Source organism: Puntigrus tetrazona, chromosome 8 (genome assembly GCF_018831695.1).
Source record: "Puntigrus tetrazona isolate hp1 chromosome 8, ASM1883169v1, whole genome shotgun sequence".
NCBI classification, from domain to species: domain Eukaryota; kingdom Metazoa; phylum Chordata; class Actinopteri; order Cypriniformes; family Cyprinidae; genus Puntigrus; species Puntigrus tetrazona.
In genome coordinates, this window is record NC_056706.1 from 8,109,251 (window position 1) to 8,137,044 (window position 27,794).

General features: G+C 38.2%; 1 protein-coding gene across 1 annotated transcript in view; it reads right to left on the minus strand.

The window, feature by feature from the left end:
* Positions 1 to 27,794, minus strand: part of agbl4 (AGBL carboxypeptidase 4) — a 100,654-nt gene that overhangs the window by 72,629 nt on the left and 231 nt on the right. Inside the window, 2 exon segments of the mRNA XM_043247360.1 lie at positions 7,877 to 8,001; positions 26,242 to 26,364. Coding sequence (XP_043103295.1) covers positions 7,877 to 8,001; positions 26,242 to 26,364 — 248 coding nt within the window.

Consider the following 27,794-nt stretch of genomic DNA (forward strand, 5'->3'; position numbering starts at 1 on the left):
AATGAATTAATACCTTGCCAGGCAAAACGTAAGATAAGTGGAGAACACGGCATCTCCCTCATTTCTCTCTATCTCTCTTGGCCAAGTCGCCAGCCGGGCCCCTGTTCACGACACCACGCATTGAAAACAACCATATTGGCTTTACTTAACCACATTAGCCATGAACAAAGATTGACAGCACCTCTCTGCGCTGCCTCCACATCAAATAATACAGAGCAAATGGCATTCAATACAGCCTCATAACCACAGAATTGGAGATTCAAAAACAATTTTAGAGCAATAAGTGGAAGCCACTGAATGGGATGAAAATGCAAATGCGGACAGCTCTCCGGCACATGTCTCGTTCTAGGCCTCAGCCTGCCTTTCATAATATCCACATTCAATGCATTAAGAGTGTCATACAAAGGCAGAGCATGTTTGCATTTTGTAATTTGTGCCTTTTCATAACCACCAATAAACGTGGAGCTGTTTAGAGAGACGTCTAATGGGTGGCAGTGCCCGTGAGCGACAGCAGCACTCGCGAAGATCCTGCTCGTTTGGACGCTGGTGTCTGCACACGCCACTAATTCTGACACACAATTTCTATGAGCTCATCTAGTGAGCGATAACATTCATCTACTGCAAATACAACCAGGCTAACTGAGAACAGACAGAGAAAAGGGGTATGCATTACAGATTATGAGATAAAGGTCACAAAAGGTGCACTGTAGGTGTAAAAATGAGGAGCTGTTGACTGATTTTGTTTATATATCAAGACAAAACCACATAACAATTATTCAAGTAAACAAGAATGTAATATAAAAACCAAACACTGAAATTTCATACCAGTTTTATAACATCACAGTGATTAAAACTGAAAAATGAAACAGGCTATTGTAAGTAAATTAAGTAAGTAAGTAAATTACAAAAATAAAATACAACTTGAGTTGCTTTTTCCCGTAGGAAAAAATCAAAACAATTCTTTGGCCCACCAGTTAAATGAATAAAAATGAATATCTAAACATTTTAGGAAAGCAAAGCAATGCCCTTTAGTTAAGGTCTAAACACAAACAACTTTAGGAGGCTCCAATGTAGCGATCATTTGCTTTGTCTGCAGGGTTTCTTATTGGTAGGTAGAGAATAGATGGCTAAAGCCAGAAAATAACAGCTGCACACCTTTCTATATAAGGCATTTCTGCAGCCCCCCATTGTAAATAAACACAGATATAACATCAAGAGAACAATTTAGGCAGTAATTAACGGCGAAGAACAAACAGCGTGGTTAGAGGGGGGCATGAAGCTGATTGAATTAAGTGCACAAACAGAAACAAAAGCTGCAACAAAGCATCAGTGCGCCGCTGCTCACCAGCTCCTCTTTGTTTAATAAACTGCAGACTCCCTGAATGCTAGTCAGCATAATGAATCTGACTTGGGCAGAGGGGTTCTGAAGGGCCCCAAAGAGTCTATAGCCTCAGCTTTCGCATTCAGCACATTGGGGCCACAATGGGTTACAACTCAGATAGAGATCAGAAGCTACAAAGCAAGAGGGAGATAGAGAGCCAGCCTGTACAGAACCCTCCTGTTTAAAAACAATAGTCTAATTACAACATTTATAACCCCAGAATTCTGGAATTGAATTTAGTCTCGACTTAAGGAGTATGCTGGCATGAAAAGACTATTTGATTAGAGCAGCAGTTGTTTCATTTTCGGCACAGCAGATTGCTGAGCATCTCGATCCGGCTGCGCAATCTGTATTCATTATGGCCTGTAAAAGGATGATCCTCGGCCCGCCGCTGCGCGCGTTCGTGCAGATGCGTGGCGCTCGGCATGGCCCCTGCCATTCCCTTACAACGCGTCCCGCTAGCCGCGCCAAGCACAGCACCACCCGGCCGCCAAATTCAGCCTTTTAGCCACTCAAAAGGGCCCTGCGGGCTCCCTCCCCTTTCCCAGCAGCGGCCTTTATCAAAAAGCCCTGAAGTCGAGGCGTGAGATGTTTGGCTCTTTTAATGTATATAAATGGGCCACCTGCCTAGCTGGTTGGTGTTTCGGGGGAGGAGGGCGAGGGACGCTGCAGATGTAATCTGAAGCTTTCATGTTGGCAGGGGGTCCGCGCATGGCACGGTCTCCGTCTTTCCCGCAGAGGGACTGTATTGGGCTCCGTATGGAGCGCAGATGCACCCGCCATCCGGATGATCGTCGCGGTGCCGAGGTGCTGCTGGAGCCGCTCTGTGCAGCGTGCTTATATATCTGTGAAATGAGCTTCCTGTGCAGATCCCCCGGCAGCCTGGCCAAATCACAGTACATTAGCCACATTAGCCGCTTGTATAGCAAGACTGTAAATAGACACGCCATATTGGGAGGAAACACTCTGCTTGTGTGACCACATTAGCAATGGCTTGGAATGATCGCAAAACAAAGCTGGGGCTTAATCAGAATGTTTTTCTGAATGAGCAAAGAATATAACCGCTGTTCTACTTTCCACTGCTATGAATCAAAATATCCTATTAATAAAAGGGCTGTCAATAGATTACAAATTGTAACTGAAACAAATGAATTGCAATTAAATGGCATGTGTGAATATCTGCTGAGAAAAGCCATAAATTAAGATAATTCTAAGACACTAACATATGCTGGCAGACAAAAGCTTTCAATAAGTAAAAAATGGCTTTTTTGTATGCAAGAAAAATTTCTTTAAAGCTGTAGTTGATAGCAGTCAAAAAAAAAATCTTTATAACATTCTTTTGTTTTGTTCCGTTCTGTTGCAGTCTGTGCAGCATGTATAGGATGCACTGGTATTACTTCAAGCTTGAATTGCTGCAATGGTAGAAAAAATATTAAAATGATGGCATTTACATATGGGTCAGGGGGCATGATTAATTGTGCTCATTTTTAACAAGTTGCATTTAACAATTAATCCCACTAAATCAACATGTTAAATTGACAACCCTAATTAATAACATAAAAATAAAAACAAACAACATCTGCAAGTAAAATCAGAGCTGATGGATCGAAGAAGGCTGTTTATTTCTAATATGACAGATGACATTTTAATATAACGTTTGTGAAGACTCCAGGAGAACGTGTATGAGAATACAGGAGGTCTATGTCTTGCTGTTTGGGCTGCTTTACCTAAATTACAGGTGTAATCCTCAAACAACCTCACCAAGGGCTAAACAGGACCCCTGCCTCATCCTAGACATCTGTTCTCTCCTTCCACCCCCCCTGGAGAAACCTCAAAAACGGTGGGCAGAGAGATGACAGGGAAATGACTTAAAAGCATTTCCACACACAGACTGGAAGAAAATACCAGCCAATACACAGAAAGACTCTAGAGGAAAGTGAACAGAACAAACGTGAGTTGAAATAATGTTTTTTTTGTTTTGTTGTTTTGCTGTCTTTATCATAGTATGAGTTGTTAAAGACAGCATGCAACACATTTAACTTCCAACAAGGTAACGTCTTTCATAGTGAGTGGGTTTTAGAAGACACAAACATAACCTCTATAGAATATATTAGAATCATTTTACAATCTATTATTTACTACTTTGCTTTTTTTGTACCTACCTATATCATAATGCTATATCCAGTTTGCAAATCCATTCAAATAATGCTTATTGAAAATGTCTGAACGTTATGGCAGCAACAAAAATAATATTATCCTTTAGTTGCATCAAACATTTGAGATACAAAATAATGACATTATTTTTTCCATTTCGGTCATTCCACCTACTCCTAGCTGCGACCTGTATCATGCTCTCATATTTGCATATGTCAGGAGACTGCATCGGTTGCCCTCTAATCCTACACTTCAATATCAGATATACATGTGCGCATACACACTTACACAAGGATACACGAATGGCACCGCCCTTGGCCACACAGATCTAGCTCCAGTCCTCTAGAGACAGCGCTGCAGACATTCATTACCCCTCCCATCATGTCCCTCAGTCCAGTCTGAAGGACAACAGAAGGGTTAAATGTCTCTGTACTAACACAAAGTATTGCATGAATGTGTGTGTGTGTGTGATAAGAGTCCATTATGCAGGTTTACAGAGTCAGATGCAGAGGCCGGGCTGTGCCAAAGAGCTGATATTACACAGCACAACCTCCAGCAGCCTTCCCAGAACACACAGCCAAGATCACTCAGCATACGCCCATTCCCGCAAATCTCTCTCACTCTCACTCACTCACACACACACACACACACACACACACAGACACCATCACATTTACACACTCGCATAGACACACATTCATGCTGACGCACAAACACACGCTAATGCTACTGTTAATACAAGCACACACCTGCTCCACCCATTCTCCCTCCACTCCAGCAGAAAAATCAATATGTATCTCATCCATTACAGCACTCACGGATGGGCCAGGATCTCTACTCTCACCCCCATCTCTCCTTTCTCTGTTCTGTCTTTTCCTTTCTTTGTGCAGATACAAGACGTCAAAATGTTTACACTGCGCTGCCGTCACTCTGATGAGCTAATAGCAGTCTTTGACTCTCGTACAGAACAGGGGGAAAAACACATACTTAATTACATTAATTAGAAACATCATACAAATGACTCAGAAGGTCCTTTTGTCTATGATCAGGTGTGCTCAAGAATCTTTGCTTTTGAAAGTCATTGAAAATTAAAATGCAGGCCCTTATGTTGAGCCTTGGACCTCATGCAGGTGAAACTGGTTCACAGCTGGCTTACACAACTTACTTTTTTATGATTATGTGGAAATGTTCACTTTTAACAGAAAGAAAAATAAAAATAAAAGGTTCTGACATGGTAAGCCTTCGTGCTTAAATTCTACATTATTTCAAGCTTGCTTTTTTACCTCAAAATATTTTTTCTGTCCTCTCTCTACTGTACCTTTCTATAAAAGTGTCAAAAAAACAACAAAGAAAATTAGAAATTTTAAAGCAATCCATAAAATTTAACATAAACTCACATCCTATCCTATTAACAGTGTTTATAGGATTTGTAGTTCTACACTGAATGTAAACAAGCATAAAACCATCCAAGCAATTAATAAAATCAGCTTTAACTATACATTATAAATCATGAATGTGAACATAAAAAAATGCCCAAAGCAATATCACAGCAGCTGTAAATTTCCAAAAATATCCAGTATAAAAACAGGGAGGAATAACGTGATTAAAAATGCCTATGAATTGCATATAGCTTCATAATCGCATCGTTAGATATGTGATCAAACCTAGGTGTTCTCTTGCAAATATGACCATCCTCTTCAAAGACAATTAAATCTGCTAAAGCATTTTTTTCCCAACACAGGAGCCAGTATAATAGACATTTTGGATGCACATTAAAGCAACAGTTTCTTGACGACACACACCCCCACACACACACACACACACACAAAATTGCAGTCGTTGATTAAACAGAAGCCGCAAACTCCATTCCATCGCAAAATAATTAACCTTAGCACAACGGCAAGGAGGAGTTCAGGTTCTAAGGTAACAGATTTTTTGGGTGGAGAAGAAAAGGAAAAAGACATCCATCCATCATAAAAAAAAATGCCGCAGCCAATTTCCACAAAGCCGCTAAGCTGATTGAGACGACCAAATCTGTTTCACCAGCTTACATTTACTTCAAAATGGTCATCTCAGCTTCAGTATCACACACTTTCACCGCTTCCTATTCCCCTGTTCTTTAGCAAAGAGAGAATTGGTGGGTGTGCAGGAATAAAACACTCGTCAACTTCTCTGTGCATGGCCTGATATCTCTCTAGCGCAGGGCTGGCCAGATCAGTACACTTTTATTCAACTATTCTGTTATTCTGCTTATTTGTGTTCTTATTCTCCCTTTTTAAATAAAAAAAAATCTAATAAAAAAAAAAAACGTGCAATATGTGTTTCATTTGCCTCTCTCTTTTACAGAAGACCCTCACCAAACAAACTCCATTCTGCTAAACCAACCGACCGCCCCCACCTCCTCCCACTGAAGTAGATTAAATTCACACTAGTCCTCATTTTAAACGGAAATTGGATTGATGGAGAAAAGATTACGGAGACAGAGGGCAAGGTGGTGACAGCGGGAGAGAGTGGGGAGGGTGGAGTCTGCATCAACAAAGCACCTCCGAAGCTAATAGTGTAAATGTTTCTCTTTTGCCACCTGTAGCGTGTATGGTGTGTATGTGTGTGTGTGTGTGTGTGTGTGTGTGTGTGTGTGTGTGTGTGTGTTTTCTTCCCCTCCTGATCTTTCTCTTTTTTGCTATAGCAGCAAATATCCTGTTGGCGCAGGATGCAGAGTGGTATCTGGCCCTAAAATCGATCAGACTCCTGGACTAGGGCTTCCATTCATCTCTTGCCCATAAAATTTGATTAGCGCTGACTACAGCACTGCAGGGAGATGGGCTGATAGAGCCAGGCTACAGGAGATGGCAACAGCATCCCGCATTTTCATCTAGTCTCTCTCTCGCACGTTGCATTTTGTCTCTCTTTATATTTCTTTGTAAAGCACTTCCTATTAATAACAGCTCCTCTCTCCTCATATCGTCCTCGGTGTGTGCAATCCCTGTGTGTAGGTATCTAAGATCAGTGAGATAACGTGCGTATCTTCCTTCTGCCCCTCCTTTCTTAGTGTAAACTGTCCTCTAGCTATTAAACAAAAATGACAGCCGTGATGAGGCTTCGACCGGCATTAACAAAACTAAACAACTGCAGCCCGGCCCATCCAGCTGGCCTGTACGGCGGACACGCCCTCTGTTCCCACATATCACTGTGGCATGTGACCACTCCTCTCCACCAATGACAATGTCCTGAGCTCACGAGTGGATACTGTCTGTCTGCGCAGTGACAAGCTAAGAGAACAAGAGAGAAAAAAAAAAAAAGAAAGAAAGAGACAGACTTGAAGCTCGACAACAAGGTGAAGTTTGTCAATTTGACTTGCGCACATTTGGTTTCTTCAGGGGGAACGCTGCCACTTGTTGATTTGCCACGTGACACTTCAAACCATGTGAGAAAAAAGATGAAATTTATTCATTTCAGAGATAACTTGACTCAATCATCCATAAATTACATTGTGTATAAACCAATCTGTGCGCCTGACGCGTGTACCACGAGGTCTCCGTAAATTGATTACAGGCATGAACTGGCACTTGAGCGTCACGCTTCCGCAGAAAAAGTGATTTAAATTCATGTAAGCCTGCATGATTTAAGATTCATTTGCGATATCGATTCTTCCAGGAGCCTGAGATGTCATTTAAAGCATCAGTCATCCAATCTGCTGAGGATTCACGTCAGCATAAGGGATGAATTTATTTCGGTGCTAATTGTCTGCCTTTGGGAGCTTGTGGGTGACACTTGAAAAACTTTTGGCATATCATCAATGTGATAATGACAGGCAGACCTCACTGCCCCAAATACCTTTCAATCTTTCATGACATTTAAAACTTCTAGACAGTTTCATCAAAAGTCACTTGCATTGCAATGTGTTTTATGATGCATCATTGGGCCAACAAAATAGAAAGAGTAAAAAAAAAGGTGCAATATAATTTCATAGCTATGAACTGACAAAATTTGCTGGTTCAAATAATAATAATAATGATAATAATAGTAGTAGTAGTAGTAGTAGTAGTAATAACAACAACATCCATGTAACAACCATGAAACCGTATATATAAAAAAAACCTTTTTACACAACTACACTACCATGAAAAAGTTTGGGTTTTTTTAGACCAAAATATTTTTTGCTTAATTTAATACTTTTTTATTATTTAATTTTTATTTCAAATAAATAATTTTTTAATGAATCAAAAAAAAAAAAAAAAATTCATTGCATGCAGTGCTCTGAATTTAGTTTTTCTGAAAATTGCTAGCAACATCTAATATGAATTATTTTTTGTGACCTCCTCTGTGCAGGTCTTGGCTCACCTGTGTCTCTCGAACATTTTCCACTGTGAAGTTAAACCACACTCTGAAGCGTGGGTTACATGTGTCAGGCCTGATGAAGAGATCAAACTCAAATTCACTGATGTAGTCAACACGGCCCAGGTTACCTACAGAGAGACAAAGAAACAAATTTCAGGTCTTCAATCTATTCAGAGGCTCAATGATATGCTTTAATATATCCATACACAAACACATATATTTTAAAATGTGTTATTGTTTAGTTTAACCTGGCAGACACAAATATGTCCACACTGAGAGCAGTGACTGGGAGAGATTTCCCTGTAGACTAATAAAATGAACTATAACTCAGTTGGTATCCTACTGATATTTGTGTTTACAGTATTTCATTTATGTTAAGGGAAATAAAATATAGTGTTGCAGTCTAACCTTTTCTTTCCCCGTAGATTTTGACACACACATACACACACTCTTACTGGGTGGGATGGAGGAAGTCAGCAGAGATGCTTGGCAGTCGCTCAGATGACGACTAGACAGCTTTGGTAGCAGATCGCAAAATAACAAGCCTCAACATGGCTGCCTCAAACAAATAAATAATAACAAACCAGAAAAGTGCTTTGTTGGTATACTGCAGTCCCCTCACAAATGTCAATTGGCAGGTAATAAAGTTCAGTCTTAAACTTTAATTTTCTCACACAGTGTGAAGTATTACGGAGAATGTGTGATCACCTGTAGCAACAATCCAATGCAACATAAATACTGGCTGAATTTTGAGGCCATCTTGGAACATAGAGTTTTAAGGTCTAAGCTATAGTAACTGAAAGGTTGTTTGTTTTAAATCCATTAGGAAATCTAATTGTACACCTGAGAAAATACACTAATACAACACACAAAATGGTGTGATGTATTTAGTATTTACTGTTTTTTAGGAACGCTACCTGTTGGAAGGACCTCATAATAATCCCAGAAGTTGCTCTTTCTTTGAGTTTAAGTCATAAACATTAAAAGAAATAAAGTTCCAAAGCAAAGTTTAAAAGCCTTTATTATTGTTTTGGCTGGTCACATTTGAACTAGAAGTAGTGCCTTGGATCCTTTCATCTAATGTTTCATTTAGTCCACTTTTAAAAGTACACAAACATAAAAAGGAACAGGCATTAACTAAAAAGCACAACACTCACGTTTAGCTTTCATGAGGTTTTTAAACTTGGTTGAAGGCTGCTATAATACATAGATAAAAGTATCTGACGAATGACAACATAACTAACTTAATATAGTAAAATGCTGCATTGACAGATGCTAGTCCAGCAGCCCCATTCTACGAAAATGAGAACAAAGAGCTAAGGTTGGATGAAATGAAGGAAGGAGGGAAGGAGGGGGAGATGCATCTGGTTGCCCTGATCATGCAGTCTGGGTTCAGGGAAAGAAGTGTGGAAGTCATCACCCGGTGGAAGCTAGCTCAGAGCTAATTACTGACAGATGGAGTGACCACCATTCCGTCACACCGGAGCCCAGCGGAACATTATCCTTCTGCCAGAACAGAGACAACACAACCCAAACATTCCCGAACTTATCGCAAACTCACTCTGCCTGTCCACAAAACCAGCGGGTTTGGATTCTCTCAGGATGAAACTACGAAAGTGTGAAGTTCATCGTTTTCAAGTTTAACTTCCCGATACAGCCGGTTCAGATGATTATAAATAAAGCATGAAAACATGTCACTTTAGCCTCTTAAATATATAACTTCATAAACTAATTTATACATTTGTGTTCATTTTCTGAACAGCTGCCCAATGGTTCTAATGGTCACTGCGCATTTTCTTCAGTGTATTGGGTACAGATTGATGGTGCTTTCCAGATGAAATGGATATTGGCACTTTAGCTGATTAAAATCACTTTCTTTTTAAACACAAATCTCCTGCAGCAGAAATCCAAGTATGACAGCAGTAGCACACTCCTGATGGAAAGGCGTTTTTATAGATTATCAGACAACTATTGCAAAGGTCAATGAGTGACCTTTATAAACATATCTGGATGAAATGGAAAGGTCCATATGTAATGCAAACATGACACATAGTTTTTTATGTGTGGATCAATAGATGCATTTTGCAGCATTTTCTGAAAGCGTGTGTGCATAAGGATTCGGCAGATGCGAAAATGTTGGCTTTAGTATGATATCAGCCCCTGGTACCTTGGCATTGATATTAAATCAATACTAAAACAGTTTTGAAAGACTAATGAAATTAAACTAGGGCTACCAATATATTCAATAATGATAATAAAAATTATTTGAGGTTAATCTCATAATTAACAATGCTCTTAAATTGGCTAATGGTATTGCAGCAATGTTAGTTTTTGGGATTATGCTATTATTTTTGTAGCAGAATGCCATAGAACTGTGCTACACATCCACTTTAAAATGAGGCATCTAGATGAATTTAATCAGTTTTATAGTTCAAAACCTCCAGGGCAGCTAAGAACAAGATGTATTGCCATTTCACATTCCCCTTCATATCTTAACGTGAATGACAGACGTGAACTCCCAGTAGAAGTGATAGGGCTCCACACCGCAGCTCTCAGCAACTGAGAAGAGTCAAGTCAAACACACTTTACACCAAAAATAACATCTGTTTTACAACTCTAACATGTATTTTTTATACATCAGCCAACCATACAGAGAAAGAGAGAAAGGATCAGTAGCTAAGCCAGTCACTGGAGGAGAAAGAGAGAGAAGGAGAGAATGGGAGACTGGTGGCTGCACCTGTTCCAGACAGATGTGCACGCTAATTCATCATTCATCCATTCCAGCACATTAACCATTTATGCCACTTTTAGCATCAAATATTGGCCATCGACATGCAGTAAGAGTGATCCAGTGATTTGGTCTTAATTGCTAAAGTTTAATTGGATGAGATGCGATTTCTCATAGTTTTCATGTGATTGTAATACAAACTACAATTAGTAGAACAAAAAAAGGAACAAATGCCCAAACTTGGGTAATTGTTTTTATGTGCTTGCATTTGTAAAAAGAGATTATGACTTTCCACCTATACTGATCAGCTATATCGGGGAGGGGAACTGTGTATACAAAAAAAGTTAATTTTGGACCCTGGCAACATCTCATGTCATAGATAATGAAACCAACAGACAAAAACGTTGAGAAACAAAACTTTCTGCAAGTAATTTGCAGTCTACTTTCACAGTTACTTAAAAAGTTGCCTTGACTGTTTTGTGTAAATATAACAAAATCTAAATACATAAACAAGACCTTATACATGCTTTGAGATGGGGGGCAGTCACAGCGTTTCCCAAAACTACACTCACCAGTACATGCGTACTTTCTTTTGTGAGTGCATGTACAGACAAACCAAAGCACACACAAACCATCTGAATCTAAATTGCAGGTCAAACCGCCTTTCTTTCAGAAACTGACTTTTCAGCACCTAAGACAGCTCCATAAACAGCAGAATGAAGCTGCTGTCCGTGGTGCTGACAGATCCACTGCCGTTTTCCTCTTGAAATGCATTGCTAGGTAACTAATCATTAGTTCTCTTGATCATGCTTTTCAATTTTTTTAATACACACAATTTTAATATCAACACACGCACACACAAAAATGCTGATTTAGCAGCAAAGATTTAGATTAATTTTCCTTCAATCTCCATTTGGAAAATAATGCCTTACAGCCTTATATTTCCGAGAAGAAGAAAAAACACTCTTCAGGGCTTCAGGGCAACAAGTCTATGATCATTTTGATGGGAGAGGATATGATACACCATTGATTTGAGTTTTAATTTTATGGTGCCTGACTCCAGAGTCAGACCATGATGAGCTGTAATCTACAACGCCTCGACCAGCCCTAAACAAGCATAAATACTACGGCAGAGGAGAGGTCCGGCCATCACAGCGTGGAGGACGAACGCCATTTTGGATGACAGTTCACTGACAACTCAGATAATTCAATGTATAACCAGGGGAGGAAAAATCAATGACCGTATTTTAGCCTAGTGTGTGTGTGCTTGTGCTTGTGCGAGTGTGCAGAAGGACGGAGTAGAAAAGAGAGGAAAAAAAAAGTGGGAAAAAAGATAATGCAAGCAAATTCTCATATGTTTCAACTGTCTTGAGAATTTCATCTGCATACTCTGTCATAAGAGACTTCTACAATGCAGTGCTTAGGATTTAACAAATTGGGTTTTTTAGCAAATAATGCAACAAGCTCAGCTCAGAGGAAAACTCCATGGAGTTCAATGGGAATAGAGGCAGTGTTGTTTTTATAGCCTGTTTGCTCTCAGCAGAACGACACCGCCGAGCTGCTGGGAGGAGAGACACTTTCTCATTTATAGGGAGTTAATTCCCACTGTTATCAGCAAACTGAAATAAACATTCCATATAGAGAAAAGAGTGGGAGGTTGAATCATCTTATCTGGTGGCTTGTGTGTGTTTGAGTTTGAGCGTGTGTGTGTGTGCGTGTGTGTGTGTTTCTCATGTGGTTAACCTTGTTATAGATGTAGAAGAGAAAAGCAAATGGAGAATCCGTATTAATGTAATGTGTTTGCTGTCTGGAGAAGCATGTGGGTGGTCTCCACTCAGCTACCTCACACTGTTCCTTCCTTCCAGCTGTTCAATTCAAAACACTTATTTCTAAAACATACACTTGGCCTCCACTGGTTATCAACTGATTTACCTCTCTGATATTCTTTGGTTTCTATGACTAACTTTCAACGCCTCATATATTGTAGAATCCACCAAACTGTAAAATATTATCATGATTTAACAGCAAAATAAATGTAACAATCTGTAAATAAGTATGTTTCTGTACTATATAGAGTGGATGACACTCTAATTACATTTAATAGTTTTTGGAAGTAAAAAAGAACAAGTCATGCGTTTCGTTTCTTAGTTTTTTTCAGAAGTGTAACATTAGGGTTTTATCTTACAACTAATGTTGTTAAATTACTCTTTATTGTATTATTTCAGTATTGTTTGTAACTATGATGGTGTTTAATATTTTGTGAATAACACTCTATTTTGTAAACCACAAATTTGGTTTTGTTTTCATATGTAAAAATATAATGCAAGAAATTGTAAGTATATGCAGGTGAAATGGAAAATTATCTAGAAATCACTGTAAATCCGAATATTTTATAATACTACTGCTTTACTTTATATTTTTGAACAAATAAATGCAGTCTTGCAGAGCATAAGAGACTCTTAAAAACTTTTCTAAGAAGGTTCTGGAGATGTTCATAATAACTTCACAACAAGATCTCTTCAAAATGCACTACAGATTGTTTTGTTTCTGCTTGTAAAAAAAAAAAACGAATAAGCAGAAAAATGAGTGCAATACTGAAAAGTGAATGAGAAAGAGAAAGCACCAGAAAAAGGAGAGAAACAGAACAGGGGGCAGATCTGTCAGAACTTGGCATACAATAGGAACATGGCTTGGCTAATCCCATTACAGAACTACAAGCCTGGTCAGTTAGAGCAGTCCTCCTGCTCATCCAGAACAATGGGACACTCGGCAGTTCACAGCTGCCTAACAACCCACCACCGGAAAACAGAACCATACAGAGAGGAACTGAGAGACTGAAAAGGGAACGTCAGAGAACAATAAACCAGCAATGGAGGAGTGAGGTTTAGTCATTGCAAATTCCCTGACAGATTATTTAATTCAAATATACATGGTAAAACATAGTATGACAATACTCATATACTGCAGCTGAGATTAAGTCACCATGTTATGCAAATAGCTGATTATAAAACAGAACCTAATAGGAATAAACACATCTATTTGAACAACAAGGACAAGTACTATCTGGTATCTATTGACTAGCCATACTTTAATTACTGTTGACAAATGTGGTAATGTGGTGAGTCTAGAGCATTCCAGGTACTGATAACAGCATTGGACACAGATATCTTTCAACCTTTCTACGAGTTTTTTTTCTTTTGTTACAAACTGCATTGGAAATTAGAAGCGACTCTGGAGACTGGCCACCTCTTAAATGTGTTTTTGCCATGTGCTCCTTTTCATTATTGGAAAACACATCAGCCTCTCCCACGGGTGAGAATACCTGGACACGGACAACTGATAAAGCTGGAATTGATTCAAACCCCAGGAAAGGTATCTGGCTCAAGACCTCCAGCCAAACTCACTTCATGCAGTTTTTCCTGCTCTCTGTCTAAAGGCAAGGTGTCACCGAGGCAACATCAATCTCCCTCTCTCTCTCTGTGTCCCTCTTTTTCTCTCTCTCCATCTCTGCTAAACTTTTTCACATCTTTATCGTTAAATCAGGACAAGAATAGAGCCATGACCTCTAACTCTCAGAATGTCTGTAACAGGTGTCAAAACTGCAAAAGCCTTCAAACTAGCAGTCTCCACAACACATAGCGCTATTTCCATCACTGTTCCGGGAGTCCCATGAGGAAGGCCATGCTGAGCATGAATGTGGGTTTTAAGCTAAGCGGCCTCTAGATGCTAATTAATGACATCAATTACACAATGTCACCCAAATCACTAGACTGTCATTAAAATGAGACTAAATAGTAAAATAATCACACGCATTAGCATTTTATCAAAAATGGGGCAGGAAATAAATGCAAGAGTAGTAATTGCTTGACATCTATCTTTTAGCATGGATATGCGGAACCCTCAGCAGCACAAAATACAGAGCGTCTGCATCTGTGCTTTGCAGCCCACACGCTTGGCAGCAGTGATAAAGGGGCCAATGAATCTGAAAAGGTTCAAATTTTCTTGCTGCCCTTGTATCGGTATTGCTCGAATAAAAAAGGGCCCAAAGCAAGTGTGTTCATTTCATAACAGTCGGCAGGTCACGGGGAGGCATTCACTGTAAAATGTACTAAATTGTACCATCGATCTCAGCCATGAAACATGCCGGCTTTTCTGAAGCCCCAGACTCCTGGAGGCACTCTCTTAAAAGAGCCACTCACCGCCGTCAACTGTGGTCTTCCCTCTTCATCTTATTGTGAAGAATGCGTGGTTAACGTTGTTACCCCTTTAAATCCAGATTTAGATTATGTACCGCTTTGTTCTCCTTCTCTTTCATTCCATGCCTTATCATTTTGTTAGCTGTACGGTTTGAGTCCTTAGTGGGTAAACAGAAGTCACTTCAAATTTCATGCTATCTCTTTACGAGTTAATTATATGAAGTCCTACAAAGGACAAAAGACGCTTTGCCAGCAGGACAACAGACCAGGTCCTTTTCTGTTCCTGTCGGCTGTTTCTTCAGGCATTGTCTTTTTGTTTTCATCTTTCCCTAACACACTCACTTGCTCTCTTTTGTTATCTCTTCCTCTAGTTCCTGCTCTATATCCCTGGCCTGGCAATAAGAATAATCTTTCCTGCAGAGACTTGGGAGATAAAGACAGAAGAAGCTGAAGGGTCCTTGGTAAGCCTGTGGCGAAGAGAAGGTCAACAGCGCTGCTAAGAGGGGTCTGTTATCAGGGTGGTAGCATCCTATTGGGGAGGCGGCTGCCCTGTTTATTTACAGTTAATGCTCCCTGTTGGTGCGCCTTCTAATGCCTGAGGCTGACTGGTCTGTAATGGGAGGCGTGCACAAAAAGAGGAGACAGGAACAAGGTAGCCCTGAAATTAACAGCAACTCTAATAAGGTCACCAATAAGAGAAGGGGCTTTCATTATGAGAGGCATGAAATGTCAAAAAAAAAAAAATATATATATATATATATATATATATATATATATTTATATAAATGCTGATATTTTCTATCAAAGGGCTACACGCTGCCTGACACAACCTCACTGTTAAAGATGACATCAGCAGAGCCATGAATCATTCAGAATTCCCAAATCAAAATCCTGAAATCCTAGATTAAATAGCATTAATCTATTCAAGAAATCCATGTCTATAAAATTTTTCTTTTTTTAAATAGGTGTCGTAACTTGCCTTCTTTAGACAATAAGGCAAAACATTTTTTATAGGTTTAACAGACAGATCAATATAGATATATTGATGGACTGATTGACAAATTAATTGATACATAGATGTGTTTTTTTTTCTTTCTACACATTATCTTAAGGGTTTTAGTATGAAATTAAAATACCATTCATAATTATTATAATTTTTTTTTTTACTTTTTTTATTAAAAGAATGAATCAATCCTATATATAATTGACATTTGAGGCATAATACTTTAAAAAAGCAATAAAGGTTTTTCTGTTAAGAGTGTTTTTAGCTTGTTTATGCACATGTAAAAATATGGCATGCAGTTGCTTCAAACAATGGTATAAACATCATTCAGTGTAAATTGTGATAATGGTAATTAATAATCTCAATAACGATTTCCCAATTATGATTTTTGTCATAATTGTGCAGGCCTAAAACCATGTGTTTCTATATTATTTTTTTAACAAAACTGAAATATTCATTAAACAGGCATGCATTGAATACAAAAAATTGACTTTTCTTCTATTCATCAGAGAATCCTGAAAAAAAATTGTTACTGTTTTTACATAAACATTAAGCAGTAAACTCTTTTTTAAATGTTTCCAAGAAACCAGATCAGATCATATTCGAATTAAGACTGGAGTAACGGCTGCAGAAATTTCAGCTTCGCCATCATGAGAATAAATTATATTTTAAAATACAGAAATCGAAAAACAGTTATTTCAAATTTAAAATAGCTTTTGCTGTATATGTGATTAAATAAAAGCTCTTAATAATAATATAACACCACATCCTTGGTCATCAGATGTAGGCTAACATCCAAGTTCAGTCAATTGATTGAGTTTCATCTGGACTGTGCCAGAAAATCGGTTTGAGTGAAAACATAGCACGACTTCTCTAGCAAGCAGTAGTCAACACTAAGGGGTTGGTATGCAGTGATAAACTCAGAGTTGATTCCCATAGCAGTAGCATGCAGTAACTAGTGCACATCTGGTCTGCGCTGTCATGTTGTGCGGCAGTGTGATAAAACCACAGCTGAATCAATGGCATGCGGCCATTGTGGACCAAGATGGCTGCAAAATGCCAGCAAGGCTTCTTGGCCATCCTGAGCTAGAGACATAGAAATCTCTCAACGTGCAAAAGCTTTTCAGAACAGGGAATTACATAAAGTGATGCTACTGTCAATGGCCTGATAGACTCGAATGGAAAGAAAAAGAACGGAGGGGTTCAACTGCAAGCTGTTCAGAAATCTTGGCAGAAAATCAGTGCTCCTTCTCACCTCCCTTTGCACAAGCACTCTAGCAAACTACACCCACTGCGGTGTAATTACTTAAGAGAATTAAGCAACAGTGCTCTAAATATATAGTAAAAGAAAAAATAAACAAATACAAAAGTAGAGAAGCTCACTAGAGGGGAGAGGCACAATTTTCTGATTTAAGGCAGCAAAACTATTTCAGCTACACTGCTAGTCAGTGTTTGGGACTGACAGCCATATTTACTAACAGGAGACACTCAAACTGTTTTAATACGGCAAACCCTTTTGTGTTCTACGTATGATTTATGTATTTATTTTGACATTGTCATGTCAGCATCTAAAAGTAATTTTCCAGGTAAATAAATAAACACATTTATACGCAAGTAAAGGTCCCTGGTTTAACTGCTTATAATAGATAAACATACAGATTAAATATCTGAAAGAAGATACAGAAACAGACAAGCTGGTTAAATAATTTACTTTCACAGAGAGATATAGCTTTTTTTTTAATATTTTTAGGAGTACTTGAGATAAATGTGATTATGTGTCAATTTGTTCATAAAATGCAGTTGTCACTTCAGTTTAATCAAACGATGTGTCAATGAAACCATATTTAGAATGAAAAATCAGGACTGACTGCTGTATTCTGCTGCTGTGCGAATGTATCCTGTGAGGGATTCGATTTAAATTCAATATTTATTCTGAATGTCTCTTATTTCAGGGCAAAAATAAAGCAGGAATGGTCATTTTGGCTGCATGGCAGGAGGCACTAGAATCAGCGGTGGCTGCCAAGAGCAAGGAAGCTTCTTGAGCCCTCTTCAAAGGACAGATGCAAAGTTTTTGCTCTAATTAAGGGCGAAGTATTTGCACACTTAAAATGTTCCCGATTCAAAGACGGTGGGCGGTCTAGAATTGGTTTTCTGCTAGACGCTGGCCTTTTTAGACTGTCTCAAAGAATCTTTTTTCGACAAAAATCTTCTCCGACACACTCCTCACAGCCTACAGCGGCAGATGAAAGGCTATAGATTTTGCTATTAACGTTACCATCTACCACGCCAAATTTAGACTGAATAATATTCTTACATGATGAATATAACCTTCTTTACAGATCAATACCGTTCACTCTGAATTAAAATGCTATGCTGTGTTCACAGAGATATCACAGAGCAGAGAATGCAAACAAGAGGTGCTGTTAGCAAAACAGTAAATCTAGATGCACTACGGCACTTTGTGATTTTATGTAACACTGAAGTGTTTGAATACAATCTCAGCAGAGAGCAACAATCAGAGCTTTTATCTTTGTAGGGGGGAATGTGCTCAAATGATGTAGAATAACAGTCAACAAGTTTGAGAATGGCACACAGGAAGCAGTTATCTGCTTGCAAAACATTTGTTATATATCCTGGAGTAGTACTGTACGTGCATGTGAAAAGCTGCAGATTTCAGCAGTGGCACAACCTGACGAACAGGTTTTGGTTCAGTCTCAAGAAGCTGTCAGAATCCAAACAGATGGTATTTCTATTAAAATTCCTCTCTGTTCTTATGCATTGGTTTACAAACATACCCGGAGCATACAAATGTGTGATATCAAACGCAACCTGACACATCAATGAACTTCATCTCAAAGAAAATGTTTTAAATAAATCAGCAATATAAACAGAGGCGGTGTAAAATAAGAAAAAGGAAAAACACAGAGCGCTAAAGCGTTACAAATCTCCAGCGTTTTCCCAAACTGCATGTCCTTGCCTAGAATGAGGAATGACATGTCCGCCTAGTGCCTGTGTTTATGGCATCAGGAGAGCTGCTGGGGAAATGGATTACTCCATCATCGTGGAGCAGCGTGTTCATGCAGCAACGCATCGCAACACGGCTCTGTGTGTAGTCATTTTCACCTGCGAGACGCTCTCTATTCCCTGCTCACTGCGCCGTTTCCGAACTTTGCTTTTGAATGCACAAAAACGGCATGTTTTTGATCAAGAGCTTTAGCAGCAAACAATGGCCCAAAAGGCAGCCATGGGTCCTTGAAGCGTTAAATACGAAAGAAGTATTTAAACAAAACCCAAACTGCGGAAACAAGTCGAAATGACTTTACTACACAAAGTGGAACGGAGCCAATGGTGATACTGACTCGATCACTTGACCTAGTATATTAAACACTCTCTACACAAGTGTGGGGGCTTAGAGATGGGGTTAAAGAGCTCATTGAGAAAAACACACACATACGGCATGACCCCGCACGGATAGTCAGGAAAGCCATCATTCGTTGGAGGCTCTCCTAATAGGGGTCAGCATCCGGCTAAAACTGCACAGATTCCATTTGCTTTAAAGAAGAGGCAGTTGTGCTCCGAGTTAACCTTCTGCTAATAACTGTAAAATAGAAAACGCTGAGCCCGTGAGTGTTATGCTAGTCTTCATACCGCCCATTATAATGTGCTGGTGAGAGCATGTGAAGGGTGCTAATTGAAGTATGTGTCACGTTCGCAAGTAAAACACATGGCAGGAATTAGTTTCTAAACTGAGTGGCTGAAAGTGGGAACGTGTTGTACGGTTTGAAAACTGGTTCCTCACTGTGTCTAATTTGATAGCACTGAACCAATTTAACATTCGCTAACGGAACATCTTTTGTGTTCTTCTAGAGAAAATTCGGCATTGAGGACATGTGTTAGTATCACAATACTTCAATAGAGAAGAAAGAAAATAAAGAAATAGGATTGGTCGTTATTTGTCTATAAAAAGGTTTTCTGAATTTTGATGCGCTCCAGTAATCTGAAGTGTTAGCAACAAGTAGAGCATGGGTTCAGTTTCAGTGGAATTTGTACATGCACACCTTGGATGCTTGAAGCATCTGAAAACTACATAAATGTGGGTGAAATTAAATTTATGAACCAACCAAATACAACAAATGATAAAAATAGTCTAAATTAAATGGAAATATGACTCATGATACAAACTGTGCATATTTTAGAATAGGTAGAAACAAAGATCCTCAAAGCATGCAAATGAAGACAAAACACATTCTGACAATTCACAGAGCAATATACCAGAGAAAATACCTCAAAGAACATGTAAATAAAATATGCACAACCACACACGTGCACTCCACGACATTCCCATGCAGGTATCTCAACAGCCATCAATAGCCTAAGAGCTGATGTTTCATTCCAGATCTCTCCAGGCTGCAGGGCTCTGATCAAACATAACCAAGACTGATGGTGGGAATGTCAGGCAGGATTATCACCTGTTTCATTTGCTTGTGCACATTTGAGATATCTGCTCGCCCAGCTCGTTCCACAGCCACGGACACACACTCTATAACCGAGCACTCTAGGGGTGGGTAAATATTACAGCATGACTGTGTGCAGACCACTGTGCACTTCTGCTCTGAGAAGCAGTTGCTATGCCGGCAGGAAGAGTGAGGACCAATTCAAATTATAGTTCAGCTATGCGGTCTATCTCTGTGCATGAGACTGTAGGATGTGGTACAGACACGCAAAGTTCAAAGCGCAAATACAACTGCTTGTTCTTTCATGTTAAATTACATTGAGAAAAAACGGGTCTAAGGGTATGAATAATGTGTTTAAAAATGAGAGACACATGCCAGTGAAAAAACAGGTATGCTTGTGTTTTTTTTTGCTTTTTTATTCAGTAATAATTACCACCTCTGAAACAAACTTTACATAGTTCTGACATCATCAAGGCCACAAAGACAAGGTAAAGTAATATTAACGAATAGCATTACTGTTTAGCAATCAATATCAAACCCTAAAGTACACTTGTATATGGTTAATTCTGCCATGAAATAGAAAAATAAAAAGGTAGGCCTATACTTGCATTTTCCAGTTCAACAGTTTCTTCAACTGTGAGAAATAAACTTAGAGTTGTGAAAAAAAAAGTCAGAAAGTCTGCAACTACTTTTTAATTTTCCCTTTTTATTTATTTATTTATTTTGATTAGTGGCAGAAATAACTTCCATAATCCTACACTTAAATTTGTTTTACTCAGAAACACACATAGCAAATTACAGAAGCTTAATGGTTTGTTTCATGTAATTTTTACAACAATTTAGTGGATAGAAAAAGAAAAACACTATATTCTGACAGAAAACAAACTGCTCAGACCACTTTGTGAAATAACTGTAAATTTTACAGCTGTTTGGCTTTGTGCGTTGACTGAGTGATATATGAGTAAAGGGCCACAATGAGTAAGGATGTGTTACAGTAAAACTCAAGAAGCGAGGCTGTTAACCTTGTGGTTTAGGAGGGGGAGAGAGTGAAACCCCTTCCACACATGGTGTTTGAGTGCAGGGATATTTTCTTCAGGGTCAGAGCTGTATAACATCACAAGCCTGAGTATCAGTTAGTGGAATGAAAGAGATAAAGCTGCAAAATTGTCAAAGGACAAGCAGGCTACCTTCAACTAGCAAGATGGAGGACAAAAATGTTTGATAAAACCAATAAATCAGAAACTTGCTTCGGGTTCTTCTCAGAAAACAGTCCAATTTAATTCAATCCTCCTTAAAACCTCAGAGAAAAATAGAGAGAAAACCCTAAGACACTGGACAGTGATATAGCCTTCTTAGTAGGAGCATGACTCTTCTGCTAAACACCAAGGCGTTTACAAGCAAACTTTCATCTTCTAAGCGCTAAGCACAAAATCTGTGACTAATATCCCTTCCACTTGTCTTTTTATGCTTGCCCATGTTGTTATGTTTTGTTGAAGACAGGAATACATTTATAGTAGCCTAATATCAGTTTAAGTACCCTTCATCCTCCCTGTAAGCCCTTCTGTCTCCTGCAGGCACTTGTGCTGAGCATAAAGCCTGATTGTTAGAATGTTTCCACTTCTTTAATCAATGGGGATCTGACTGTCTTGATTCAGGGTACATCTGAAGTATATAAATATCTGCTGGCAAGCCCGGATGCTTTTTGTCCCCTTTGCCTCCTTGCATTTTTTTCCCTCTCTCCCTTCATCCCCACTTGTCTTTCTGGGGTGTTAAATATAATCATTCATCCACTAGATGCACTCTGCAAGAGTGACATGAGGCATGAGGACTTTTGAGGGAAGATAAAAACAGACAGAGAAACTCTACAGAAGGGGGGGGCAAAACAATTAAAGCCCCATCAGCAGAGAGATTTTTCCCTACTGTTTATCCTCATTAGCAAACGTGCGGCTGAGGCCTTGTCCCCTCTCCGAACACATTTCTTTTGTTCGCTGAATCGAAGGAGTTTTTTCATCTATTATGATTACAATGGATAATTTAAAATCCCCAGTGCAAATCCTTTAAATGCTTAGGGGGTACCGCACGTCTCGGATTGTCATTGGTGGATACGCTATATTCTGCCCTTGGTAGGAATCGAATCATTATGTAGACACACATACGCATATATCTGCACTTGTGTAGACTCGCACACACCTTCTTCCTCTGCCTCTAGCTGTCACCAGATTTAATCAGCAGCTACAGTCAATAAGTTTTATCACTCAAAGCCTCTGATAAGCATCAGCATGTGGAGAAAAAATTTTGACATAATTTGCCCCCAGAATGAATTAGGAAACTAATGTGAGAACATCTAGACGAATGAAAGAGAGGGTGTGAGGTAATAAATGACGTGCGCTTCAAAGGATTTCTTCAAAACGCAAAAAGGTTTACAATAAATGTACTTTTATTCTTGATTCCGGTATGCTAAATTTGAATGCTTTTATCCAGAGGCCATAGATTAATGCAAGACTATCAATCCTCTCAATGTCTGTTATCATAAAAAAGTAAATACAAAAAGTCAGCTACTCCGAAAAAAAAGGCATAAACAAATGTTTCTAAACTAGAACAAAACCACATCAGTTTATTAAAAACCTCAGATAATATCACAAGATTAAAGTGCTAATTATAACCATTAAAGCCCTTTTAAATTCAAGAATCTATGGAATTTACATAATGCGGCAAACGTAACTATATCTATAGAGCCATCAATACCATTTTAATGACGCCTTCAGGAAATATTCATTATGTTTTTTACTATCAAACTGTGCATAATGGGGGTTATTTTAATAAGTTACGCTAAAAAAAAGACAGATACAGAAGTGAGAGAGAATTAGAAACCTGTAGGCCCAAATGCCTAAGAAAAGATATACCACTGACCTAATCTGCATATGGCTGACAAGAAAATGAGTTACATCTCATCTAAATGTAAATTAAGTGTTTTATGCCTTCAGTAAACAGTTTACGTATCCATGGTCTGTTTTAATTAACCAATTAGAATTTATTACCCGGATACTAAAGATAAGAGCCATTTTTCTGACTTTTTTTTTTATTCATGACAGCTGTCTAAAGGGAGAAAGAAACAAGAAACAAATTTTCTGGCAGAGAAAAGGAACTTGAGTGATATCTTGGCTTTTAAGTAAGACACATTTGCTTGAAGTGCCACTGATAGTGCGATCCTGGATTGAAAGCTTTTATGTAGCAGCCACAGTGTACATATCAGCGATGGGCGTTGGGGAAGCCACACAAAAACCGTTGCTTAACAAGCTACAAGCTAATCGTAATTTGCAGTAGTTAAGCTACACTCACTTAGCAATAATTGCAATTAGATACAAAACAAGATACAAACATAAAGCAGATAACTAAAGTACACAAAAGCTTTTTTACTTAAAATAAAATATAACTATGTAATTTACAAAATTAAGAAGAGGCACAAAATTAATGGTAAATTAATGACTGGTCAATCTTTGGTAAAACTTAATTTACATAGCAGAGTGAATTAACTACAAAACCAAAAAAGTATTTAAAAAATACTTATCTGTAACTGTTAAAAGCTACATATTTTGCATACAGGCTAGTCCTGAAAGCTAGCAGGTCTCTGCAATCTTCACAGGCTTCACTGAATAAGTGTGATGTGTACATGTGCATCAAACAGACAGAAAAAGGATTGAGTTTTGCTCAAATATTTCTTGTTAGTCATTAAACGTAATTCTACATGAACACAAGTAAAATGTTTAATGAGAACAGCACCGGTAAAAAACGTAAAAGGAGTTAATGGATCCAAATGTACAGTAATGTAGTTATGTTCAGAGGCATGGGTATTCTTCACATCAGTCTGTGTTTTTGTTTTTATTACTATTTTCACTTTCACTAAAAATGGTAAGCAAGCAGTTTTTGTGTTTTTGTTCGTATTTTTAAGAATGGAATCTTTATATTTAACCCATTCTGCACAATAACAAAGTCTACATAATGATATTCGCTTTTCTTGCTATACTACATTTTTAATTCAATTCTATAATTCATTATAGAATTAAATGTTTTTTTAACAATCTAAGGGATATTTTGTCCTCGACTGTGTATTACATATCATTCCCATTTTCAAGGTGCTTACTTTCACCGTAACAAAGGAGAGGCTGCGAACGGTGAAAAGTTATCACTTGCTGACAGGTGGCTTTCTGACAAATGAGCCCACATCACCACAAACCTTTACATTTCCACAGCTTCTTTAACATGAAGAGAAAAGTGTTTGATTAATGACCGAATGTGCCTAGCTCCAAAAACTTTGCTGAACTATTGCGTCTTAAGTCCTTCGACTGACACGGGGGCTTGAGCTCTCAAAGTCACTTACGTCAAAAGCCCCAATTGTTGCCAAGAAAGTGCCGCTTCCCTTTTGTCAGTGTGGAAGTGGTTAACATCATTTCACTGCAGTGTTGCTTTGCTGAAACAGCAACAGGACATTAATTTGACATTAGCGCTGTAACATCAATTCCTCTCCATTTTCCAACTTGGATAATGCGTTTACTGGAAGCAGATTAATATCTATTCCATAAATCATTCAGAGAATTTGCCGAGCCAGAGACATGGGGGTAATGTCATATATGTTAGCTGATCCTGGTCTTGCGGCTGGATGTTCATTAATCAGTGCCTCGGGGTCCTCGGGGGCAGTCAGAGGGGAAAACAGAGAAACTTATAAAACGTACTGATTATTTATTTATATTGACTTTGGCTCTGTAACTTATGTTAATACTGCACGTCCTTTTATTGCCGCAAAACATCATCCACTCTCTGCTCACAAACATGGCTACCGTCAACATCTTTATGAGGAACGTCATTGTTTTGATAAAAGTAATAAACATCTGTATGATGACAGATGGCTCAACCACTAGAGCACGATGTGAACAGTGTTTATTATTAGTTCTGGTAGAGTTGCTCAGAATCATATTGATTTATCAAGTTACCCTGGAATTGATTCGAAGCGGTCAGTCTTACATTTCAGACAGTCGCTCCGTAACCAACTGCTTTTTTTCAGCTTAACATTCAACCCAAACTCACAAGCAACTACCTGATAATACCAGAAAGACTCGCTCCACCTAAAAATTGTACTATTACAGAATATTTCCAAGACCAAAAAATCTATAGAAAAAAAACTCCCCACAGGGAGTCTAGCCACAGGCGAGCTCTTTCCCTGCAGAGGGGTGAATTGGTTGGCTGTCAAGAATATGAAAGCTGAGTCTCATCTGCTGGAGACCCTGAACCTAATCTCCCAGCAAAGAATGATATTGTGCCTGTTCCAGCCATACTGATTCACTGTCAATCTGGCCCAAAGCTGCTCTCAGCTGCCCACTTGACCTTGTCACTGCAAAAGCACTTTATTTTCATTACATCACTGCTCATTCAGACCGGCAAAAGTGCCAAACAAAGGCCATTTACTCAAAACATTCTTTAAAATATCATAACTTGCTTTAATTACAGTTTTCAGAGAGGTAGACCGACAAGAGCAGTCACTTTCAATTGAAACGCTTCAATTTTTACCCCCTCCATTTAAAAGGGAGATAATTATCCATTAAAAGCCCTGCTCGCACGGACAAAAGTCTCTCTCAGGCTGTGCTGCCATATGCAAAAATAGTATGGTTAAACAAAAGACACTGCCATGATTTTTGTACAAACATGTTTGATGATCTGCTGCTCTTCAAGGGTATTTCACATTTGTAGAGGCATAGATGGTTATTCTAGCTGTTCATGTTGACATATTGTCCAACTAAGATGCTTTTAATTAATATTCTGTTTACACAACTGATTAAACTGATTAAGAGTGACAGTAAAGAAGTTATGATGATAAAACAGATTTTTATTTCAAATAAATGCAGTTCTTGTTATGTGAAAAGTATGGTTCACATAACAGCATGAAAAGAAAGCTAAAGGGCTTAAAAAAAAATACAAATACTCAGATCGCTCACCACTCTCAAAGCAGGCATCAAAGATGATATGACCTTTCTTGGGAGGTCCAGTGTATCCTGGAGGGGTGACCATCAGTTTATTCACATTCCCCACCAAAGCATCCTCTGCCCCGGCTTCATTATCTGCCGCACAAAATTCAGAAACTGACTCAGATACTTCAGCAATGATAAACTGCCTGTTGCTGTCTAGTTATACAATATTCTTCTAACGCAGCAATTAAAACCTGACAACCAAGCAGGGTTGTGGTCTGTGTGGCATGACAGAAAACAAGGCAAAAAATTTTTGTAATTGAGTCTGAATAATCCAAAATTTTCCAATATCATATTTTTTTTTTCTTTCTAGGAGATCTTGTGCAGAATGACAGACACTATTCACTTTCACTGTATGAGAATTAGAAATTAAATTGAGATAAAAAATAAAGTGAAAATTAAAGCAAATGATAACTAAAGCATCATTCTGCCAAAGAAGTAGTTTATTTAGGATAAATTAACAATTTAAGTAGTGAATATCCAAAGGACAGAGAAATTGTATTTTTATTATTATTATTATTATTATTAAAAATGTTTCAGGTCCATGTTTAACATTTCTAAGCATAATATTAGTTAAGATATGTGTCTGCAGAGATAGACAGACAGACAAATAGATATTTAATACCTATGTATATAAATATATAGAGAGGATGAATATCTTATATTAAATGTGTTATATATGTGCTATACATGAATATATTATATAGAGCCAAGATATTGAATGCAGAAAATTCTAAAATAAAGGCAACTGTTTAATCATATTACTATTAATTTAGCTTGCATATTAGTAAAGTAGTAAGAACGTAATCCAGCTAGTAAATATTAGCATAGGCTAAATAGTAATTGTCCATGTGACCCTGGACTACAAAATCATAAGCAGCACAGGCAAATACTCAAAAATACATTGTATGGGTCAAAATTATAGACTTTTCTTTTATGCCAAAAGCTATTAGGATATTAAGTAAGGTGATCATGTTCCAAGGAGATATTTATCAACATATATAAATCTATGCTATCTATCTATCTGTCTGTCTGTCTGTCTATATATATATATATATATATATATATATATATATATATATATATATATATATATATATATATATATATATATACATACACTATGAGTGTTTGTTGTGTGTGTGTGTATGGCAGCTTCCAGATCATGTATAAATCTCAATTAAATAAAAAAAATACCCACTTACGACTGTTTTGTGATTCAGGGTCACATATTTCATCAATAAATGCATTGCAAACCTGGTAGAATCTCGTAAATATGTAGTAGAGCCAGTAAGTGTAAATATGTCAGTTACCGTACCGGAAACGTCTACCTTAACAAGGCTGGACTACAAACACACGTGGTATACCGTTACATGACTTATTCAGCTATATGTAAATTTTTATTGCACTACATAGACGCTTTGTAATATTTGGACACTCCCAAGTGTCGAAAAATCACACAAATAAGGTTTATTCGGCTAACGTTAGCCAACAGTCACTGTGTTTACATGGGCGAAGCGCTC